General features: G+C 44.2%; 1 protein-coding gene across 1 annotated transcript in view; it reads left to right on the top strand.

The window, feature by feature from the left end:
* LOC103743570 (rho GTPase-activating protein 26) overlaps nucleotides 1-17,164 on the top strand; it is a 422,060-nt gene that overhangs the window by 13,417 nt on the left and 391,479 nt on the right. Inside the window, exons 5-6 of the mRNA XM_029569236.1 lie at nucleotides 5,654-5,755; nucleotides 13,033-13,143. Coding sequence (XP_029425096.1) covers nucleotides 5,654-5,755; nucleotides 13,033-13,143 — 213 coding nt within the window. The remainder of the gene's footprint in view (nucleotides 1-5,653; nucleotides 5,756-13,032; nucleotides 13,144-17,164) is intronic.

The raw sequence follows: 17,164 nt of genomic DNA, 5'->3' as shown, positions 1-17,164 counted from the left end.
CGCCTCTGCATTTTGTAAGTGGCTAAAGTGCAACCTTTGAATTGGCCGCTCCCAGCAGACATCCTGGTATTTTGTTACCTGATTGTTTTGTGCTAGAGGACAGGACAGTCCCATTTGTTTGTCTGAAATTCTGAGTGTCGGAGTGGCCTGGGATTTAGCCTAGGCTGAGTTGCATGCCAGGTTTGGAGGCACAGGGACTTTGCTGCATCCACTTAAGAAAATTACATCAATTTTATTGTGGTGGGGGGTGGGAGGGTGGGGGTAGGGGGTTGCATACATGCCACAGTGTGTTTGAGGACAACTTGTGGAGGTCAGTTTTTCTCCTTCCACTCTGTGAGACTGGGAGTTTGAGTTCAGGTTGTCGGGCATGGTGGCCACTGCCTTTAACAGCTGAGCCATTTTTGCCTACCCTTAGCCCATATTTTTTGCTGTGTCAAAATGGGCCTTCCTTTGCCAGCTTCTTAAATACTGAAGAAAAGCAGAGGCTTATGGGAAATTTCCTGTGGGCAAATAATTTAAGACAATACATATTCTTAGTCTGAGTCAAACTCACATCTGTAGGCCTGCTTTAGCCCAGAGGTCGTCAGTTTCTACTGACAAACCTTGAGACATTGAGTCCAAACAGTTTTCTGTTACGGGAAGATGGCAAAGGGAATCCTATTTATTTTTTAACAGGTGGCTTCTTCAGTCCCCTTGCCTTGTGAGAGGTCACTAAGTAAACTAGGTTGATTGACCGTCCCAGAGTGTTAGTGGCCCCCTGCAAGAAAGATGTCTTCAGCAGAATCAATGAAAGTAAAAGGCTTTTCTGTTTTCCCGTTTTTTTCTGTAACTGTGAATGAATTCAACCATAGCCCCTTGCGCCATCTGCAGGGGGTTTGAGGCAACACCATACTTGGCATAGATTTTACTCTTGAAAAATGTCCTTGAGAAGTAATTAATAGAGTGTGTTTCTCCCTTTAGCCCCCCTCTCTTCCTGTCTCTCTGCCTCCCAGTTGCTTTCTGGAAATAGATATGATTACTGAAGAGCTGATAGTTGGTCAAGGTTTATCAGAGCAATGTTTGGCCATAGTTTTAAAGAAAGACCATGGCAAGGATTTTTCTCCCAGTTTTACAGTGTGTTTGTACCAATTTCAGTTTTTATTTAGGAAGAAAGAGGGGCTCATTGTTTTTGTTTCAGAGATGAAGGACTGCATAATCGGAAAGAAGTCTTATTCCTCTGAGACTTTTGTTCAAGACTGAACTGACTCTGCGATGTCTGAGACTATGTGGCCAGTGAACTCTGTCAGTGGTCTCCAATAAAGCCCAAAGAGCAGGCTTCCTTAGTAGCCTGGACTTGTGTTTCCCTGGGCCTAAACACACATGGCAATAGCATCTGGAGCTTCTGACAGCTCCCTGAGGCAGAGGCAGAGCTGACCTGCTTGCTGAGTCATCTTTCTAGTAGCTGCTTCTGAGCACAGCCGCCCTCACACTCTGGCCTCCTCCCCGAATTGGTTTGAGGGTTACCATAGTTACCAGGGAGGAGAAGCATACATCTGAGTGGGCTTCCTATGGTTTAATACAATGACCCTGAGGTAGGAGCATGCACTTTTGCCTACAGATGGGACATGTGTCACAGAGGCATGGCTCTCCTCAGATATGTTCTAGTCACTAAAGAATTAGCAATTAATTTTGATGATGTTGGGGTGAGTTCTCATCCCTGCTTTGTTATTTCTTGGTTTTCTTTTCCAGTATATATCTTCTTCCACCCTCCATACATTTATGAAAATTTATGAGAAAACAAATGAAGCCACTAAAGGCAATCCAGGGAGAGTCTCAAAAGCACAAAAGGAGCTAGCAAGGGCTGTTGACCTGTTTTTGGCTATAGCCAGGTGCTTGTTCTGGAAATTGCTTTTCCCTCTGCCTTTCCCCTCTATTGCTGTTCTGGTTGCTATAACAACCTGTTGCACAGGGGTTCATGTCAAGGCTGCTGGGAAGTGGGGCTTGAATTAGTTTCTTTTCTGTTGCTGTGATAAAATACTCCAACACAAGCAGCTGAGGTTGAAAGAGTTTACTTGGCTCACAGTTCCACGTTATGGTTCATCATAGGGAGTCTGTCACAGTGGCAGGAGCTTGAAGCCTGTGGTCAGATCACACCCACAGTCAAGAAGTAGAGAGAAATGAATGCCTGTTTTTATTTGTGTTCCCTTTCTGTTTATATAATCCAGGATCCCAGTCAGGGAATGTGCCACCCACAGTGGACAGGTCTTTTTGCCTCAGTTAACATGGTCAAAATAATCCCCCACAGTCAAGTTCAGAGGTGTGAGAGGTATGTCTTCTATGCAGTTCTAGGTTTTATCAAGTTGATGGTTAATGCTAACCATTACAGGGCTCTCGGGCATTCTGGTGTTAGTGAGACTCCTCAGCTAAGGTATGCCCCAGCTCTTGACATAACTATGGTCCTAAGTTTACATTTCTGAATCGAGCAAGTTGGTTTGTGGGTTTTTTTTTTTTGCACAAGAGGTAGAGTTGTAATGTGGGGCTCTAGAATGAACATAGAATAGACATTTGAGAGTAGTGGTTAAGAGTGGACCTCGAGCTATAATTCTTGATTCCAAACCACATTTCCATGGCTTGCATGTGACATGCCTCTTTCCTGATCTTTAAAATGGGGATAATAGAACTTACTCCAAAGAAGGAAGAAGTGAATGAACTCAAAGTGCTTAAAACAGTGTGTGTCCTCTAACTTTATGAACAGAAAGACAGCACTTGTCATTTTATTCATCTGTGGCTCTCACATTAGGTTCATGTTCTAGTTTGCTTCTCTGTTGCTGTGATAAAACACTCTGACCAAAACCAACTTGGGGAGAAAAGGGTTTATTTGGCTTAATGTCCTGATCACAGTTCATTCCTGAGAGAAGCCAGGGCAGGAACTCAGGGCAGGAACCTGGAGTCAGGAATTGAAGCATAGATTATGTGCTTCAAGAACACTACTTACTGACTTGCTTCTCTGGCCTGTGCTCAGCTTACTCTCTTAAACAACCCAGGACTACTTGCCCAGGGATGCTACCACCCAGAGTGGGCTGAGCCCTCCTACATCACTCAGCAATCAGGTAAATGTGTCACAGATACGGCCATAGGCCAGCCTGATAGAGGACATTCCCCAATTGAGGTTCCCTCTTCCCAGTACTCTAGCACAGTACACAGATTATTTATTAGTCATATATGTGAGAGGGTCTAGAGGGATGACTCAGCAGGTAAGAGCACATACTGCTCTTGCACAGGACCCTAGTTTGGTTCCTAGAATCTACACTGGGTGTCTCACAACCACCTATAACTCTAGCACCAGGGGCTCCAACTTCCACTTCTTTTCTCTGAGAACACCTGCACTCACCTTCCCATAATGCACACCCCTTCCTATAATTAAAAATAAAACAAGTATTTAAAAATAGGAGTGGGTTGAAAAAAATTGAAAGCTAGTAAAGCACCAGAGTTCATCTTCCTTTGCTTCCTGACTAAGGATGCAGTGTGACCAGCTGCTTCAAACTTCTGCTACTATGACTTTCCTGCCATGATGGACCACATCCTGGAACTGAGCCAAAATAAGCCCCTTTTCTCTTAGGTTGCTCTTGCCAGGTCTTTTGTCACAGCAGTGAGACAAGAACTAATATGCTGACCCCTAGGGTTGTTCCTGCAGGTCTTGCTGCTTCCCAGGACCAAAGCTGCTGCCTTGTCTCTCTTTTCCTTCCCTTCTGTTGCTTTCTTCTATAAAAGCTTTGGCTATCTTTTGACATGGAATGTGGAGGCTTGAACTATTAGAAAGTTACAAAATGGCAGTGACTCATGCTCCCTGGCCTTCTAGCCTCTGGCCAGAGGAACCTTCTGACACGGGCGTTCTCTATGGATTGCTGGCCACCGGGTCGGTGAGAGTGGGTATATGTGATGTAAGAACTGACTGGAGTTGGAGTGCAGCTCCAAGTTTATGGTTTAATAAAGGAAAAGAGTTGTTTGCTTAGCCCTTCCTCAGACTTGAAAGAGTAATTTTTCTTCAAGCTCTTTCTTCATTTACTTTTGGATGCATCATGGTTTGAGTAGGAGTAGGAATGGATTTGTATCAGCTAAATGGCTATATGGTTATTCTACCTTCTCTGAGGCTTAGGAGCTTGCTATTGAGCAGGTACACATGAGAGCTTGATAGGGTTTCATGGTTTCATGGTATTCCATCTCAGGGCATTGACACTGATGGTTCACTTTTACAGAAGCATCTGCTCTGCCCCTTCGGGTGTTTAGCGAGTCTTAGCTCTCATCTCTCCTCCCCAGGCCTTTCCTGAGTACCCTTTATTAATTTTCGTAGCACTTGCCATAGTCTGTAATGATGCTGCTGATTTTTTTCCTGGAGAATTGTGTTCCTCTTTCTATTGGAATGATCCCAACATGAGGGTAGGGACCACTGCCATCTTCTGTTTCCAGAACCCAAAGTATAGCTGAGGACAGAGTGGTGGCTCATTATAAATTTGTTAAATGAAGAAAAAGATGTTTCTGAGCCTCCTTCTCTGATTGGAAACAACCTTTACAGTTCTTGGAGTATTACACAAAAATATCTCCTTTGGACTCCAAATGAGTCAAAAGCAGGACTGATAGAGCGAGTTAGTGAGCCTGAAAGTGTTTGTTAGACTAGAGCCGCCTTCTTCTAGCCACTGGCTTATTCTCTCTACTGAAGTGCAGAGGGAAAGGAGACTACCTACCTATGATCTAAGAAATTGGTGAGGAGATAGGGATTGATATGTATATTATGAAATTCTTTTTCATTCTTTAGGCAATAATTTAAGCTAATAAAAATTTCTCAAAGGAAAACTTTCCCATGTCCCATTTCCTTGATTCAGGTATTTCTACCCATCTCTGACTAGGTAGATACCTTACATAGGCTGTACCAGGTAGATACCTGACTGTACCAGGTTAGTACCATGCTACTTCTGTTTTCCAGTCTGTCATAATCCCAGCTTCCATGTGGTGAGTTGTACTTCCTGGGTGTCCCAGGCTTTAATTATCACAAGCCCCATCCTTGGTGTGCTGGATAGCTTTAGTGTCAACTTGACACACCTGGGTTGAGGGAGCCTCAATTGGGGAATTTCCTCTATTGGACTGGCCTGTGGCCATGTCTGAAGGGCATCTTCTTGATGAGTGATGTGGGAGGGCCCAGTTCACTGTGGGTGGTGCCACCCCTGGGCAGGTGGGCCTGTGTTGCATAATAAAGCAGGCTGAGCAGGGGCCAGAGGAGCAAGCCTGTAAGCAGCATTCCTCCGTGGCCTGTGCTCCAGCTCCTGCCTCCAGGTTCCTGCCCTGAGTTCCTACCTTGGGCTCCCTGATGAACTGCGTGCGACCTGGGAGATGTAAGACAAATAAACCCTTTCCTCCCCAAGTTGGTACTGGTCAGAGTGTTTTGTCACAGCAATGAAGAACAAACTAAGACACTTGGGTAGCAATGGTGCTTCTGTTTCTTCTGTTTTGGGGTCACCTGCTTCATTGGACATCATCTGAAGAACAGGAGTTGTCTTTGTGGGTAGAGGAAGTGGTGAGCTGTAAAGAGCAGAAAGGTCTCAAGAGATTGAGCTACTTTATTTCTCTAACCTGTTACTCTTTTTCTCCACCCCCCTACTTTTTTTTTTTTTTTTGCCAGGAAGCCAAAAAGAAGTATGACAAAGAGACAGAGAAGTATTGTGGTATCTTAGAAAAACACTTGAATTTGTCTTCCAAAAAGAAGGAGTCTCAGCTGCAGGAGGTAAGAAGCTTGACAGAGCTGAACAGTGTTCAGTTTTGGCACAATGCTGTGAATGCATGCTGGTGTGTTTATGAGTGAATACCTGTGGAAGAGACCTGAGAAACAGGAGCTCCATCATGAAGCCTCCTCCACGAGCCCTTTGTGTGTCTACAGCTGCCCTCCTCTGCTTCCTGCATGGGCTGTGCTCATTGCTGCCTGTGCCTCTTCATTTCAAGTTGCTTCTCTAACCCTTGGCCTTAATGCTGCACTGTTTCCTATGGCAAACTTGATTTCCTACCTCCTGTCAGTGATTCATGAGGCTAGCATCTGAAATACTTTGGCTAATTTTCCTTAATGGTAACTTTTTAAAAATCGTTTTAAAATTTCAAAAACATTTTCTTTGACTAGTTTGGTGGTATAAACCTATAATCCCAGCACTGGGTAGGCTGGCCTTGAACTCACAGTTTTCCTTCCTCAGCCTACCCAGTCTCAAAAAACCAAGGGTTGGGGTATAGTTGAGAGACAAAATTTAAGAACACATCGATTCCCAATACCACCATAAAAAATAAAAATAAAAGAAATTTTTCTGACCTGTTTCTGCTTCTCGTGAATTTGCACGAGGTCCTTAAAAAGTAGTTCACTGGAAAAAGTCTGTGACTGCCACGGAGTTGCCACCATTTTCATTGTTTCCTGGAGCTTTGTGTGGTGAGGGGTTTATGTTTCTGGAAGGCAGGGCAGTTTCCTTGGCGAACTGCCAATTTGGTTTCATGAATGCTTTCTTATTTAACTTCTAACAATTTTCTTAGCCTTCCTCATGATGGTACCTAAGTGGCTTTGTCTTTCAGCTCTCTCATTCTTATATTGTATCTCTTGGTGAACAGAGTCCCTGTCAGTACTTAGATGAAAGCTCACCAGAAGCCCTAGGGGCCAGGATTGAAAGCAAGATAACCTAGGAGATTGAGTCCAGGCCATCCCAACCCCAGTTTATTACACATCTCAGTTAGGTACACAACATTCTCAGAAAGCTTTGCTTTGAAGTGAACATTTGAACCAGTTCTTTGGGGTTGGAGGTATAGCTCAGTGGTAGAATGCTTGTCAGGTGATCAAACACCTGGGTTCAATCCTCAGCACCACAAACAAAACAGAAACCCACTTCTTAAAGTAGCTCTAGGGTACCATACAGGGGTGTGGACACTAAAAGATGCCCCAGGATATATAGATTGTGCCTGCTGAATACATAATTCCACAAGGATCTATCCTGATACTTGGATGCTTTTGTTTTTATTAGTCTATCATTCATTGACTTTTAGGGTTTGGAAACTTGCTTACATTTAAAAACATTTTTCTGGTGTAGTTGACAATGGCCAGATCTGTCTAGCACTACATTTTCTCAGTTGGTTCTGGATGGTGACTAGACACCACAGGAGTGCAGATGTTCTGAACTTAGCAGTCTGTGGATGTGCCAGCACCTGCCATTGTTGTGAGTTCACGATAACAAGTGTCCTGTAGGCATGGTGTTGGTGGCATGAGGCTGCTTCTCCCTCATATCTGTTTTCTTCATGCCTGGTTATTGCTGACTGGGTCTATGATGAATCCAGTGCTTTCTTTTAAGGCCAGTCTAGTCACCTCCCTCTGCAGTACAACAGTTTAAGGGACCAGAACACTGGACTGCCAGACAAAGTACTTTGCCCTACCATGTCATATGTTCACTCACTATGTGATCTAGAGCACATTACTTTGACTGCCTAAGCTTAAAGGTCTTTATTTTCTCTTTTTGTTTTTATGCTACTACATGTGTGTTGTTTTTACTTATTCATACATTATATTCTATGAAACATGCATGCATTTGCATGTGCAATAATTTCTTTTTCTTAGATCTTTTTTTTCCTCTTTTTATAAACTGAGCTTTTTTTTTCCTTTTTTTGGTCTTTTTGAGACAGGGTCTCCCTGTAGCCCCAGCTGGCCTGGAACTCACCATGTAGACCAGGCCGGCCTCGAACTCACAGAGATCTGTCTGCCTCTGCCTCCCGAGTACTGCGATTAAAGGCGTGTGCCACCACGCCCGGCCTAAGTTCTTCATTTTCAAAAAATTCATAAAATACTCCTCATGAATGAGAAGGCAGGCTATAACTCCTATGCAAATACAAGCAGGATCTTTTTGACTGGCCTGGCTGCCTTCTCTTCATGCTCCACACTCAATGTGGGATGTCAGTATTCCTAACTGGGTCAGTGTGTCTCAGCAGACACCAGCATTATTGTGCTCATTTGTTCTATCATTTGTATTCCTGCCTTTTTCCCATTTGTGCTTTCTCAGTTGAGGTTTCCCTCAACTTGCCCAGGCAAGTCAGTTCTCAACATTGATTTTTAATACTTAAACTGAATTACAGTCCAACAGTGGCAATGCACTACCACTACTACTAGCAACAATACTAGCAAACATTTGTTGTGTGCAAATATATGCCCCAGGTACTATGTTAAGCACTATAGACTGAATCTTTTGGAATTCTCACAATCATCTTAAGTAGTACGGACATATTATCCCCACTTTACAATAACAAATATCAACACAAAAACACAGTGCTCACTTCAAAGGGAGTAAAAGGCTGGTTTATTCTGGAGCCATATACAAGTGACAGAGGCCCAGGAACACTGATTCAAGTTACTTCAAATAAACATGTTCCAAAATAATAACAGTTTCATGAAGTTTTTATAGTTAGAAAACAAAAGAGAGTCATACATCAAGGCATTTTTTACATACATTGGTGGGAATATGTTAGGTGGGTTACAGCAAAGTGAGAAAAATCTCTATGAATTTCAGATACTATCTGATGGTAATCTTGGCTTTTGGTTTGGCAGCAGCTAGTGATCTGTTAATACATTCTAAAAGATTTCACTTGATGGTCACAAGAATGTGAGGTAACACATAGAGGTGGTTAATAAATGCCTGTTTAGGGAGCTAAAGGTAATATTGAAGATCATTTGGCTCTGGATCTGCATGTAACATTTCAACTTTCCTCGAAAAGTGAGCCATGTAGAATCTTTAACATAGGTGTGGCTTTTTTCCAGGAACTTCAGGTTAAGAGTTGTTCAGTAGCCTGGCAGTAGCTATCCTGTACCTGGCTGTCACCTACCCCCTTCTGTTAGCCTTGTTTTTTCAGGAAGGATTCCCAGGCTCTGATCCCTGCCATCCATTCTTATGCAGCACCATTGTCTTGCAGTAGAACTGGAGAGTGGAAGGACCTTGGTGACTATTCACTGGAATCTCCTTGAATTACATTTGAAGGATTTGAGCTATCAGCAGAGGTCAAATAGTTCCTCTGGGTGCTCTAGCTATTTAGTGATGATTTTCTTTACATTCATTAAAAAAGAAAATCTACCTTTAAGAGCATTATTAAGCCCTGGCACATCTTTGATGAAATCTGTTGCCTTTGGTTGTCTAGAATTGCTACCTGATTGCTGGACTGTGAACAGAATGGTTTTCCATTGAAGCCCCAAGTCCTAACTTCTAAATTCGTGGAGGGAGGACATGATGGAGCAGCAGTGTGGAGTGACACTGCCATCTAGTGGATGATGTTTTAAGGAGCAGCATGTTTTTCAGTGGCTAAGACCTACCTTTCGTTGCACCAAAAATAATATTTGTTCATTCAACTAATAGTCTCTGGATACTTCTATGAGTGTCTGTTCTGTGGGGAACAAAATGAAGGATCCACTCTAATGGAACTTATAGTCTTGAAGAATGTCTCTTTTTCTTTTTTATTTATAAAGATATATTTCTCTCTCTCTCTCTCTCTCTCTCTCTCTCTCTCTCTCTCTCTCTCTCTCTGTATATACATGTGTGTAGGGGTATGTGCATATGAGCTCAGGTGCCTGTGGAGTTCATAAGAGGGTGTTGGAGTCCCTGGAGATAGTTACAGTTACAGATGGTTGTGAGCCACCAGACATGGACATTTGGAACTGAACACTGGCCTCTGCGATGGGCAGTACTTCCTCTTAACCCCTGAACCATCTCTCCAGCACCCAACCGCCTCTTTTTCAAGAAACATAAAATAGTTGTTGCTGGGTCAAGCTGGAAGGTTTAGTTTAAGTAACAGGTAGAGAAACTGTCCTGAATGGTGTGTTAGTCAGTATCCTGTGACTGTAACAAGAGACATGAAACTGAGTACTTTATAAAGAAAAGATGTTTGTTTAGCCTTCAATTGTGGAGGCTGAATGTTCTAACTCTGGTGACCTTCCTCCTTGTGCTGTATCACATCACAGTGGATGGCATCACCCATCGCAGGGGCATGTTTGTAGGGGGAGATCACTTGGCAAGAGAAGAAGCCAGAGAGCAAGAGGGGCTAGACCTGTCCTTTCATAATACTTTTCTTGAGAAAACTAACTATAGTCCCATGAAAACCACTTAATTCCTCTGGAGGTAGGGTTCCAGTGACCTGCCACTTGGACTCCATCTCTTAAAGGTTCCATACCACCTTCCAACATTGTCACACTGAGGACCAAGCTCTTAATATATGGAGGGGGGCGGTGGCATACTTAAACCATAGCCAGTGATCTGCTGAGTGGTTGGGATCCTGCCTTGTGATTCTACCATAGAGAGTTTAAGCTCCTAAATTCTCGGGCCCAGAGTAAACAAGAGAAATGCTTCATTTCCTTTGGGAAGTGTTGAGCTGTGCATTTCTTCTTAGTGCTGAGTCACTGCAGAGACATACCTGTAGTGTTGGCTAGTTGCCACATGCAGGTGAATCATTCTTTCTTCAAGCACCTGTTGAACACAGTGGGGCCAGGCAGTGTTATAGGCCCTGGGATCCAAAAGTAGAAAAATGAAACAGCTTCTTTATTCTCGTGGACTTTATAGTCTAGTAAGCAACAGCACATAGTAAGTGAAGGAATAAGAGTTTCACACAGCAGTGAGGATGTAAGTTGGAAGGTAGTGAACTGGAGACTCCCTATGGTAGCCTAAGACAGCAGCACTGAGAACACCTCTGAAATGCCCAGAAGGATGAAGAAGAGCAAACTGGCTAGTCATCATCTAGCTATGAGAGTGTAGTGAAAATCAGAATCATTGGTCACAAAATTGCATTAGAGTAGGCTACAAAATATTGTTAAACTGCATTGTACTGAACTTAGTGTATGTGTTTATAGGGTCATAATGTAATGAATACTTTACTTTGCACTGAGATTTTTTTAAGAAGTACACTTATTTAGGGGAAGAGGTTTTCAGGCAGAAGGAATACTGTACAAAAGTTGTGAACAGGAAGGAGATTTGGAGTGTTAGAGGACAGGAGAGCATAGTGCCGGAGCACATCGTGGGTGGGTTACTGAGGGTGGTGGGTTGCCACAGGAGAATGTAAGGGAGAAATCTAGACAGATCCCACCCTCACCCCATCCTCCCCCACACCCACCCTATCCCATCTTAACCTGTCCTATCCTACCACACTCCATCCCACCCCACCCTATCCTCACCTCATCCTACCCTGTCCCACTTCATCTTATCCTATAGGGTCTCATAGATTATGGAGAAGGCCAGGGGATGTCCTGGAGGGGATCAAGAGACTATTTAGATTCTAAACAAGACACCTGGCTGCTGTAGAGTCTGGGCTAGGGGAGAGAATGCAGGCAAGGAGACCAGTGAAAAGCACAGTGGCCCAGGTGGAAGGAAGGTGTATCTGTTGGGTCTTATAACAGCCACACCTAGGTATTGAGGTGTAGGGCCTCCCATTTCATGTCAGCTTTCCCTGCATGAAAGTGCTAGAAAATGCTTGATCCTAGTGTGTATGTACTGAGCAGAGCTACCCCTCTATATAAATGTGTAAGTTCCCTGGGGGAACTTTGTATTATGAGAGAGTGGAATGTGCACTTTGGAGCTGTTTCATAGCATCCTGCATCTTACACAGCTCGTAGCTTTCTACCTATTTGGGTGATTACATGACTGACTGAGTGCTCAGCTTTTTTTCACTGTTCTGTAAGCACCATGAATGAAATCTCTGTGCTCATGACTCTTAAGTGAGCAAATGTTTTGATACGTTCTTGAGGTGTCAATGTTGCACACTGTATGTGGAATAATGGCAGTAAGGGCCTATCCCAGGTTTTTTCTGCAGGAATCTTTACAAAGTAACACTGGAAGAAATATTTGAGGAATTTTATTGTCTTAGTATGGTGCTAAAAGACCGTTTCTGACTTGATTTTGTGGAAAACAGTATTTTGCTTCTTGCTAGAGTGTATTCATTCATATTAGCAACGTACTTTATCATCATGAGCTGTGTACTTTGGGTGGGGTGGTCTATCTGCTTTGAAATAAGCTGTACATGTAGCCATGGTGTGTGGTTGAGATATGAGAATCAGAGGCACAAAAGGACAGTTTATCCTTGTCACAAAGTATTTAGGACTTATGCCTTGTTCTAAGGCTCCCTGCCCATGGACGGCTTGTTTTTTTATGATAAATAAGGTCAGCATAAGGTTGGCCCTATTCTTTTTTTAATTTTTTTGAGACCCAGTCCCCTTGTAGTCCCAGCTAGTTTGGAATTTGCTATGTAGACCAGGCTGGCTTCTGTCTTACAGAAATGCGGCTGTCTCTGCCTCCCAAGTGCTGGGATGAAAGGTATGTACCACCACGCCCAGCCCTATGGACCTTTTCACTCTAAAAATCTGCCTGCTGTGGAGCTCAGGTTTGTCTGGGAGTGTAGGGGAGCTTCATGGTTTAAGAATGGCCAAGGATCTTGGGAACAGCTCCATTAGGACAGAAATCCCACCTGTCCCCTGAACTAGCTATGTGACACCTTAGTCCAGTTCATGTCAGAGGACTCCATTTTCCTCCTGTGAATTATAAATAAAAATACTGTCTCCTTTTAGGGCTCAGCAGTTAAGAACACTGACTGTTCTGTTCTTGCAGAAGACCCAGGTTCAAATCCTAGCACCCTCATGGCAGCTAACAACTGTCTGTGACTCCAGTTCCAGGGAATCTGACAGTCTCCTCTGTTCTCTGCAGGCATTGCACGACATGGTGCACTTACCTACATGCAGACAATACATGCATACACATAAAATAAAGATAGTAAATAAATATTTTTTAAAAATAACATCTTTTAATAGAGGAATTTAATAGAGATTATAGAATGAAAATTAGTGAGAGTTAAATAAAGTAACACACACCCAGCTCTAGACATGGTGCTTGCCATGGTCAGTATTGAGTAGCCATTATTGTTTTTCTTCTGTATTATGCTGCTTGATTTGTTTAAAAAATTATCCCCATAGATTTTCTTAGCTAATGACTTGGTGTTCTGTTAATTCCACCTTGCTTGCAGGCAGATAGCCAAGTGGACCTGGTTCGGCAGCATTTCTATGAGGTCTCCCTGGAGTATGTCTTCAAGGTGCAGGAAGTTCAAGAGAGAAAGATGTTTGAGTTTGTGGAGCCTGTAAGTAGCTGTTTACTTTTATCTAACAACCAATGAGATTACAGAATGCTGCTGCACATCACACATGAGGAGGTTGAGCAGCCGCAGCCTAGTGCTTTGCCTTCTGCTAAGACACCAAGCACTGCCACTTTGACTCCTTGGACTCTTCCATCATAGAGCTGTTCTTAGACAACCTCCGTGATGGATGTAGAGCAGTCAGCAAAGGCTCCTGCCTCTGGCTGCCTGCTGTTGTGCTGTTTGATCTGCAGGGGGAAGAAGAGCAGTGTGAGTCCAGAGGGGAGGAGTTCCCATCTTGCTAGTCCTCAAACAATCCAAATATAGGAGTGACTCAAGGAAGGAGCAGAATTTACCCTTTCTTATTCTGCCCCTGGCTTCAGAGTTGCTTCTACCTCCTTAGGGTTCTGCAAGATGCTGTTATATAAAGTGAGTTGTCATAGAACTGCTTTAGGGGACCATGATAGAATTCAGACTTGAATAGAGTCCCACTGAGCACAAAAGAGTGTCATATGGGAAAAAGTCTGACCCTAGGTTATTCCAGCATGGTTATGATTCCATTCAGTTGTGGCACTGTTCTGTCTGCTGTAGCACCTGTGTACTGAATCTACAGCAGGAAGACTTCATGGAAACACCCAAATAATATCAGCCTTGGTTTAAAGCTCTGTTAGATCTTTGATTTTTCTTTTTAAAAAAAATTCAGCCAAAGTATCGCCTCTTATTTAGACCTGCACAAGATAAATGTAGCCAGTATTCCAGCATGAATGGTGGTGGATTTGCAACACTCCACTCCTAATTGAGAAACTACAGGCAGCAGTGGCTCAGGGGGAGAAAGAATCAGCTTTCTTCAGTTGCTTATGCTGCATTGGAAAGCTCTACACTCACATGCTTGTGGGCAACACTAATTGAACTCAGTAGTGTATATATATATTTGAGAGGGGGAAGGGATGGGGGAAGAGTTTGATGAGGGGAGAAAAGGGAAGATTTGATCAAAGTAAAATGCATTCATGTATAAGGGGAAATGTTTAGATAGAAGAGAAGACCTTTCTAAATTTAAGAAATAGCAATTTTTGTCAGGTGTAGTGGTGCATGCCTTTAATGCCAGCACTTGGGAGGCAGAAGTAGGCAGATGTTTTTTTTTTTTTTATTTTGATATATCACAGTGAAAGATTTATCGTCCTCTTTTTTTTTTTTTTTTTTTTTTTTTTTTTAAAAAAAAAAAAAAAAAAAAAAAAAAACCCAAACCAAAACAACCAACCAACCAACAAAAAAAAAAAAAAAAAGCAATTTTCTTAAACTTGAAAAGAGTGAAACTATAAGAAACAAAGAAAATGACTGAAAAGCATGTTCAGTGTCCCATTTGATTTGTAATCTTTAGCACATAGGCTTGCTGTAGTTCCTCAGCACTCCAGTTAGCTTTGGAATCTCTGCATCTTCTAGTGCACTGGTACTATACTCTAGTGGCCACTCTCAGCCTCCTTGGTGGGCAGATTCCTTCATCATCTCAGTCTTTGGTCTGAATATTAGAAATCTTGGTACCACCTTCCTGTCCAGGGGGGTCTTCATCAAGGTCTCAGGTGAAAATTCCATCCGAGTGCCCATGGTTGTTGGTGCCAGCCTCTAACCATAGCTTTGTTCAGGACCCCTTTCTTGTGGCTAGGACCTGAATTCAAATGCTGTCATATAGAATAAGCCTTTCACGAGGTGGGGGCAGTAGTGCGTCCTTGTAATTCCAAGCCTGTATGAAGTGAAGGCAGAAGGATTAGGTGTTCAAGGCTAACCTCAGCTACGTGGTAAGTTTGAGGTCAGCTTAGGCCATATGAAATCTATGTTAAAAAGCAGTCATTCTCATTTTAAAAAAATTTTCTTTTAGCCGGGTGTGGTGGCTCATGCCTTTAATCCCAGCGCTCGGGAGGCAGAGGCAGGCAGATCTCTGTGAGTTCAAGGCCAGCCTGGTCTACATAGTGAGTTCTAGGACAGCTGGGGCTACAGGGAGACCCTGTCTCAAAAAGACCAAAAAAATTTTCTTATTAGAATTTCTAGATGTAAAGGATAGTGCAATTCTAATATTTATGTGTCCATTGATTAGTATTAATAAATGTTTGCTTTTGGTGAATATTATTCTAACAAGCCCATCTGACTTTGGAGGTGAGTTTCTTACTCAGTTTGATCTTTCAGTAGGTATACATACAAGTGCACAGGAGATACCATATTTATTTGCTTTTGTTGATTGGATCCACAAACCTTCACACACAATAGAAGTTTATTTCTTGCACGGCTTGTTTTGTCCTGCTGTGTAGGCTTGGTTTGGCTGGATAGCTTTGCCCATTTGCCTAGGATTTTCTCCTCTTTCCTTTCCCATTTTTTCTCTTGTCCTTCTCTTCATTATTATAATCATAATTATTACTATATTTTTGTTAAGAAATTTACAGGGGCTGGACAGATGATTCAGTAGTTAAGAGTGCTTACTGCTTTTGCAGAAGACTGGGATTAGTTCTCAGCACCCATATAGCAGCTCACAACCACCTGTAACTCCAGCTCCAGGGGGCAGCTCCAGGGAATCCCATGCCTTCTTCTGGTGTCTGAGGGTATCTGCATGTACATGGTACACATAAAGTCATGCAGGCACACATATATACATGTAAATTAAAAAAAAACACTTAATAAAAAGAAATTTGCCCTCCTGGCCCGCTCTCCTGCTCTCAGGCCTCTCTGGGGGTAAGTCTACCTTGCAGCCCTCCGCGCCTTGACTCCCCGCCAGCCTCGCTCACACTTCCATCTCCCCCACTGTTCTCTACTCCTAGCTTGGGCCCTGTGCCATTCCTAGTCTTGGGGCCCCAGACACCTGGGGAGCCACTGCTGATTCCTGACCCTGTTCACCCCCACCGGCTTGGTGCCTTCCTTGGGCCCCAGGAGCACTGCCTCTGGACCCGGCCCTGCCCTCACCTCTCTCTGCTCCCCCAGACCTGCACCACCCGCTAACTCTCCTGGCCGAACCCTATCCTCAGGCCTCTCGGGGTGGGTCCATCGCGGAGCCTTCCACGCATTGACTCCCCTGGCCTCATTCGCCCTTCCATCTCCGCCGCTGTTCTCTGCTCCTGGTTTGGGCCCTGCGCCATTCCTGGTCTTGGGTCCCCAGACACCTGGGGAACTGGTGCTGTTTCCTGATCGTTTTCGACCAGGCCAGCTTAGTGCCTTCCTTGGGCCCCAGGAGCACTGCTTCCACGGGACCTGGCCCCGCCCTCACCTCTCCCTGCTTCCCGGACCTGCACCACTGGCTAACTCTCCTGGCCCGCTCTCCCGCCCTCAGGCCTCTCTGGGGGAAAGTCTACCATGCAGCCCTCCAGATACCCCCGCCAGCCTCTTTCTGGGGCTGACAGCCTCTTTCTGGGGCTGACAGCCTCTTTCTGGGGCTGACAGCCTCTTTCTGGGGCTGACAGCCTCTTTCTGGGGCTGACAGCCTCTTTCTGGGGCTGACAGCCTCTTTCTGGGGCTGACAGCCTCTTTCTGGGGCTGACAGCCTCTTTCTGGGGCTGACAGCCTCTTTCTGGGGCTGACAGCCTCTTTCTGGGGCTGACAGCCTCTTTCTGGGGCTGACAGCCTCTTTCTGGGGCTGACAGCCTCTTTCTGGGGCTGACAGCCTCTTTCTGGGGCTGACAGCCTCTTTCTGGGGCTGACAGCCTCTTTCTGGGGCTGACAGCCTCTTTCTGGGGCTGACAGCCTCTTTCTGGGGCTCCGAGGTTTACCTTGCCTCTCCCAGATCCTTTGCATCCAGTACAACCCAGCTACTCAATCCACTCCCTGGGAAATCTTGGGGCTTATTCCCACCCCATCAGACTTTGCATGCCTGCGTGGCACGGCCACGGCCAGGGTCTCAGGTCACTCCAACACCCAAGTTCCTGAGGCCAAAATCATTCTTAGAAGATTCCAGACCCAAGGAGAAAGTCTGAAAACTTCAGACCCACATTGGAAGTGGGCCACCGCGGAACTCCTGAAGACAAAAACAATCCGGCCTCGACAATATAAA

This window comes from Nannospalax galili, unplaced genomic scaffold (genome assembly GCF_000622305.1).
Source record: "Nannospalax galili isolate Female #2095 unplaced genomic scaffold, S.galili_v1.0 scaffold222, whole genome shotgun sequence".
Classification (NCBI taxonomy): Eukaryota; Metazoa; Chordata; class Mammalia; order Rodentia; family Spalacidae; genus Nannospalax; species Nannospalax galili.
The sequence above is the reverse complement of the archived record's forward strand: the minus strand, read 5'-3'. Positions and strand labels throughout refer to the sequence as shown.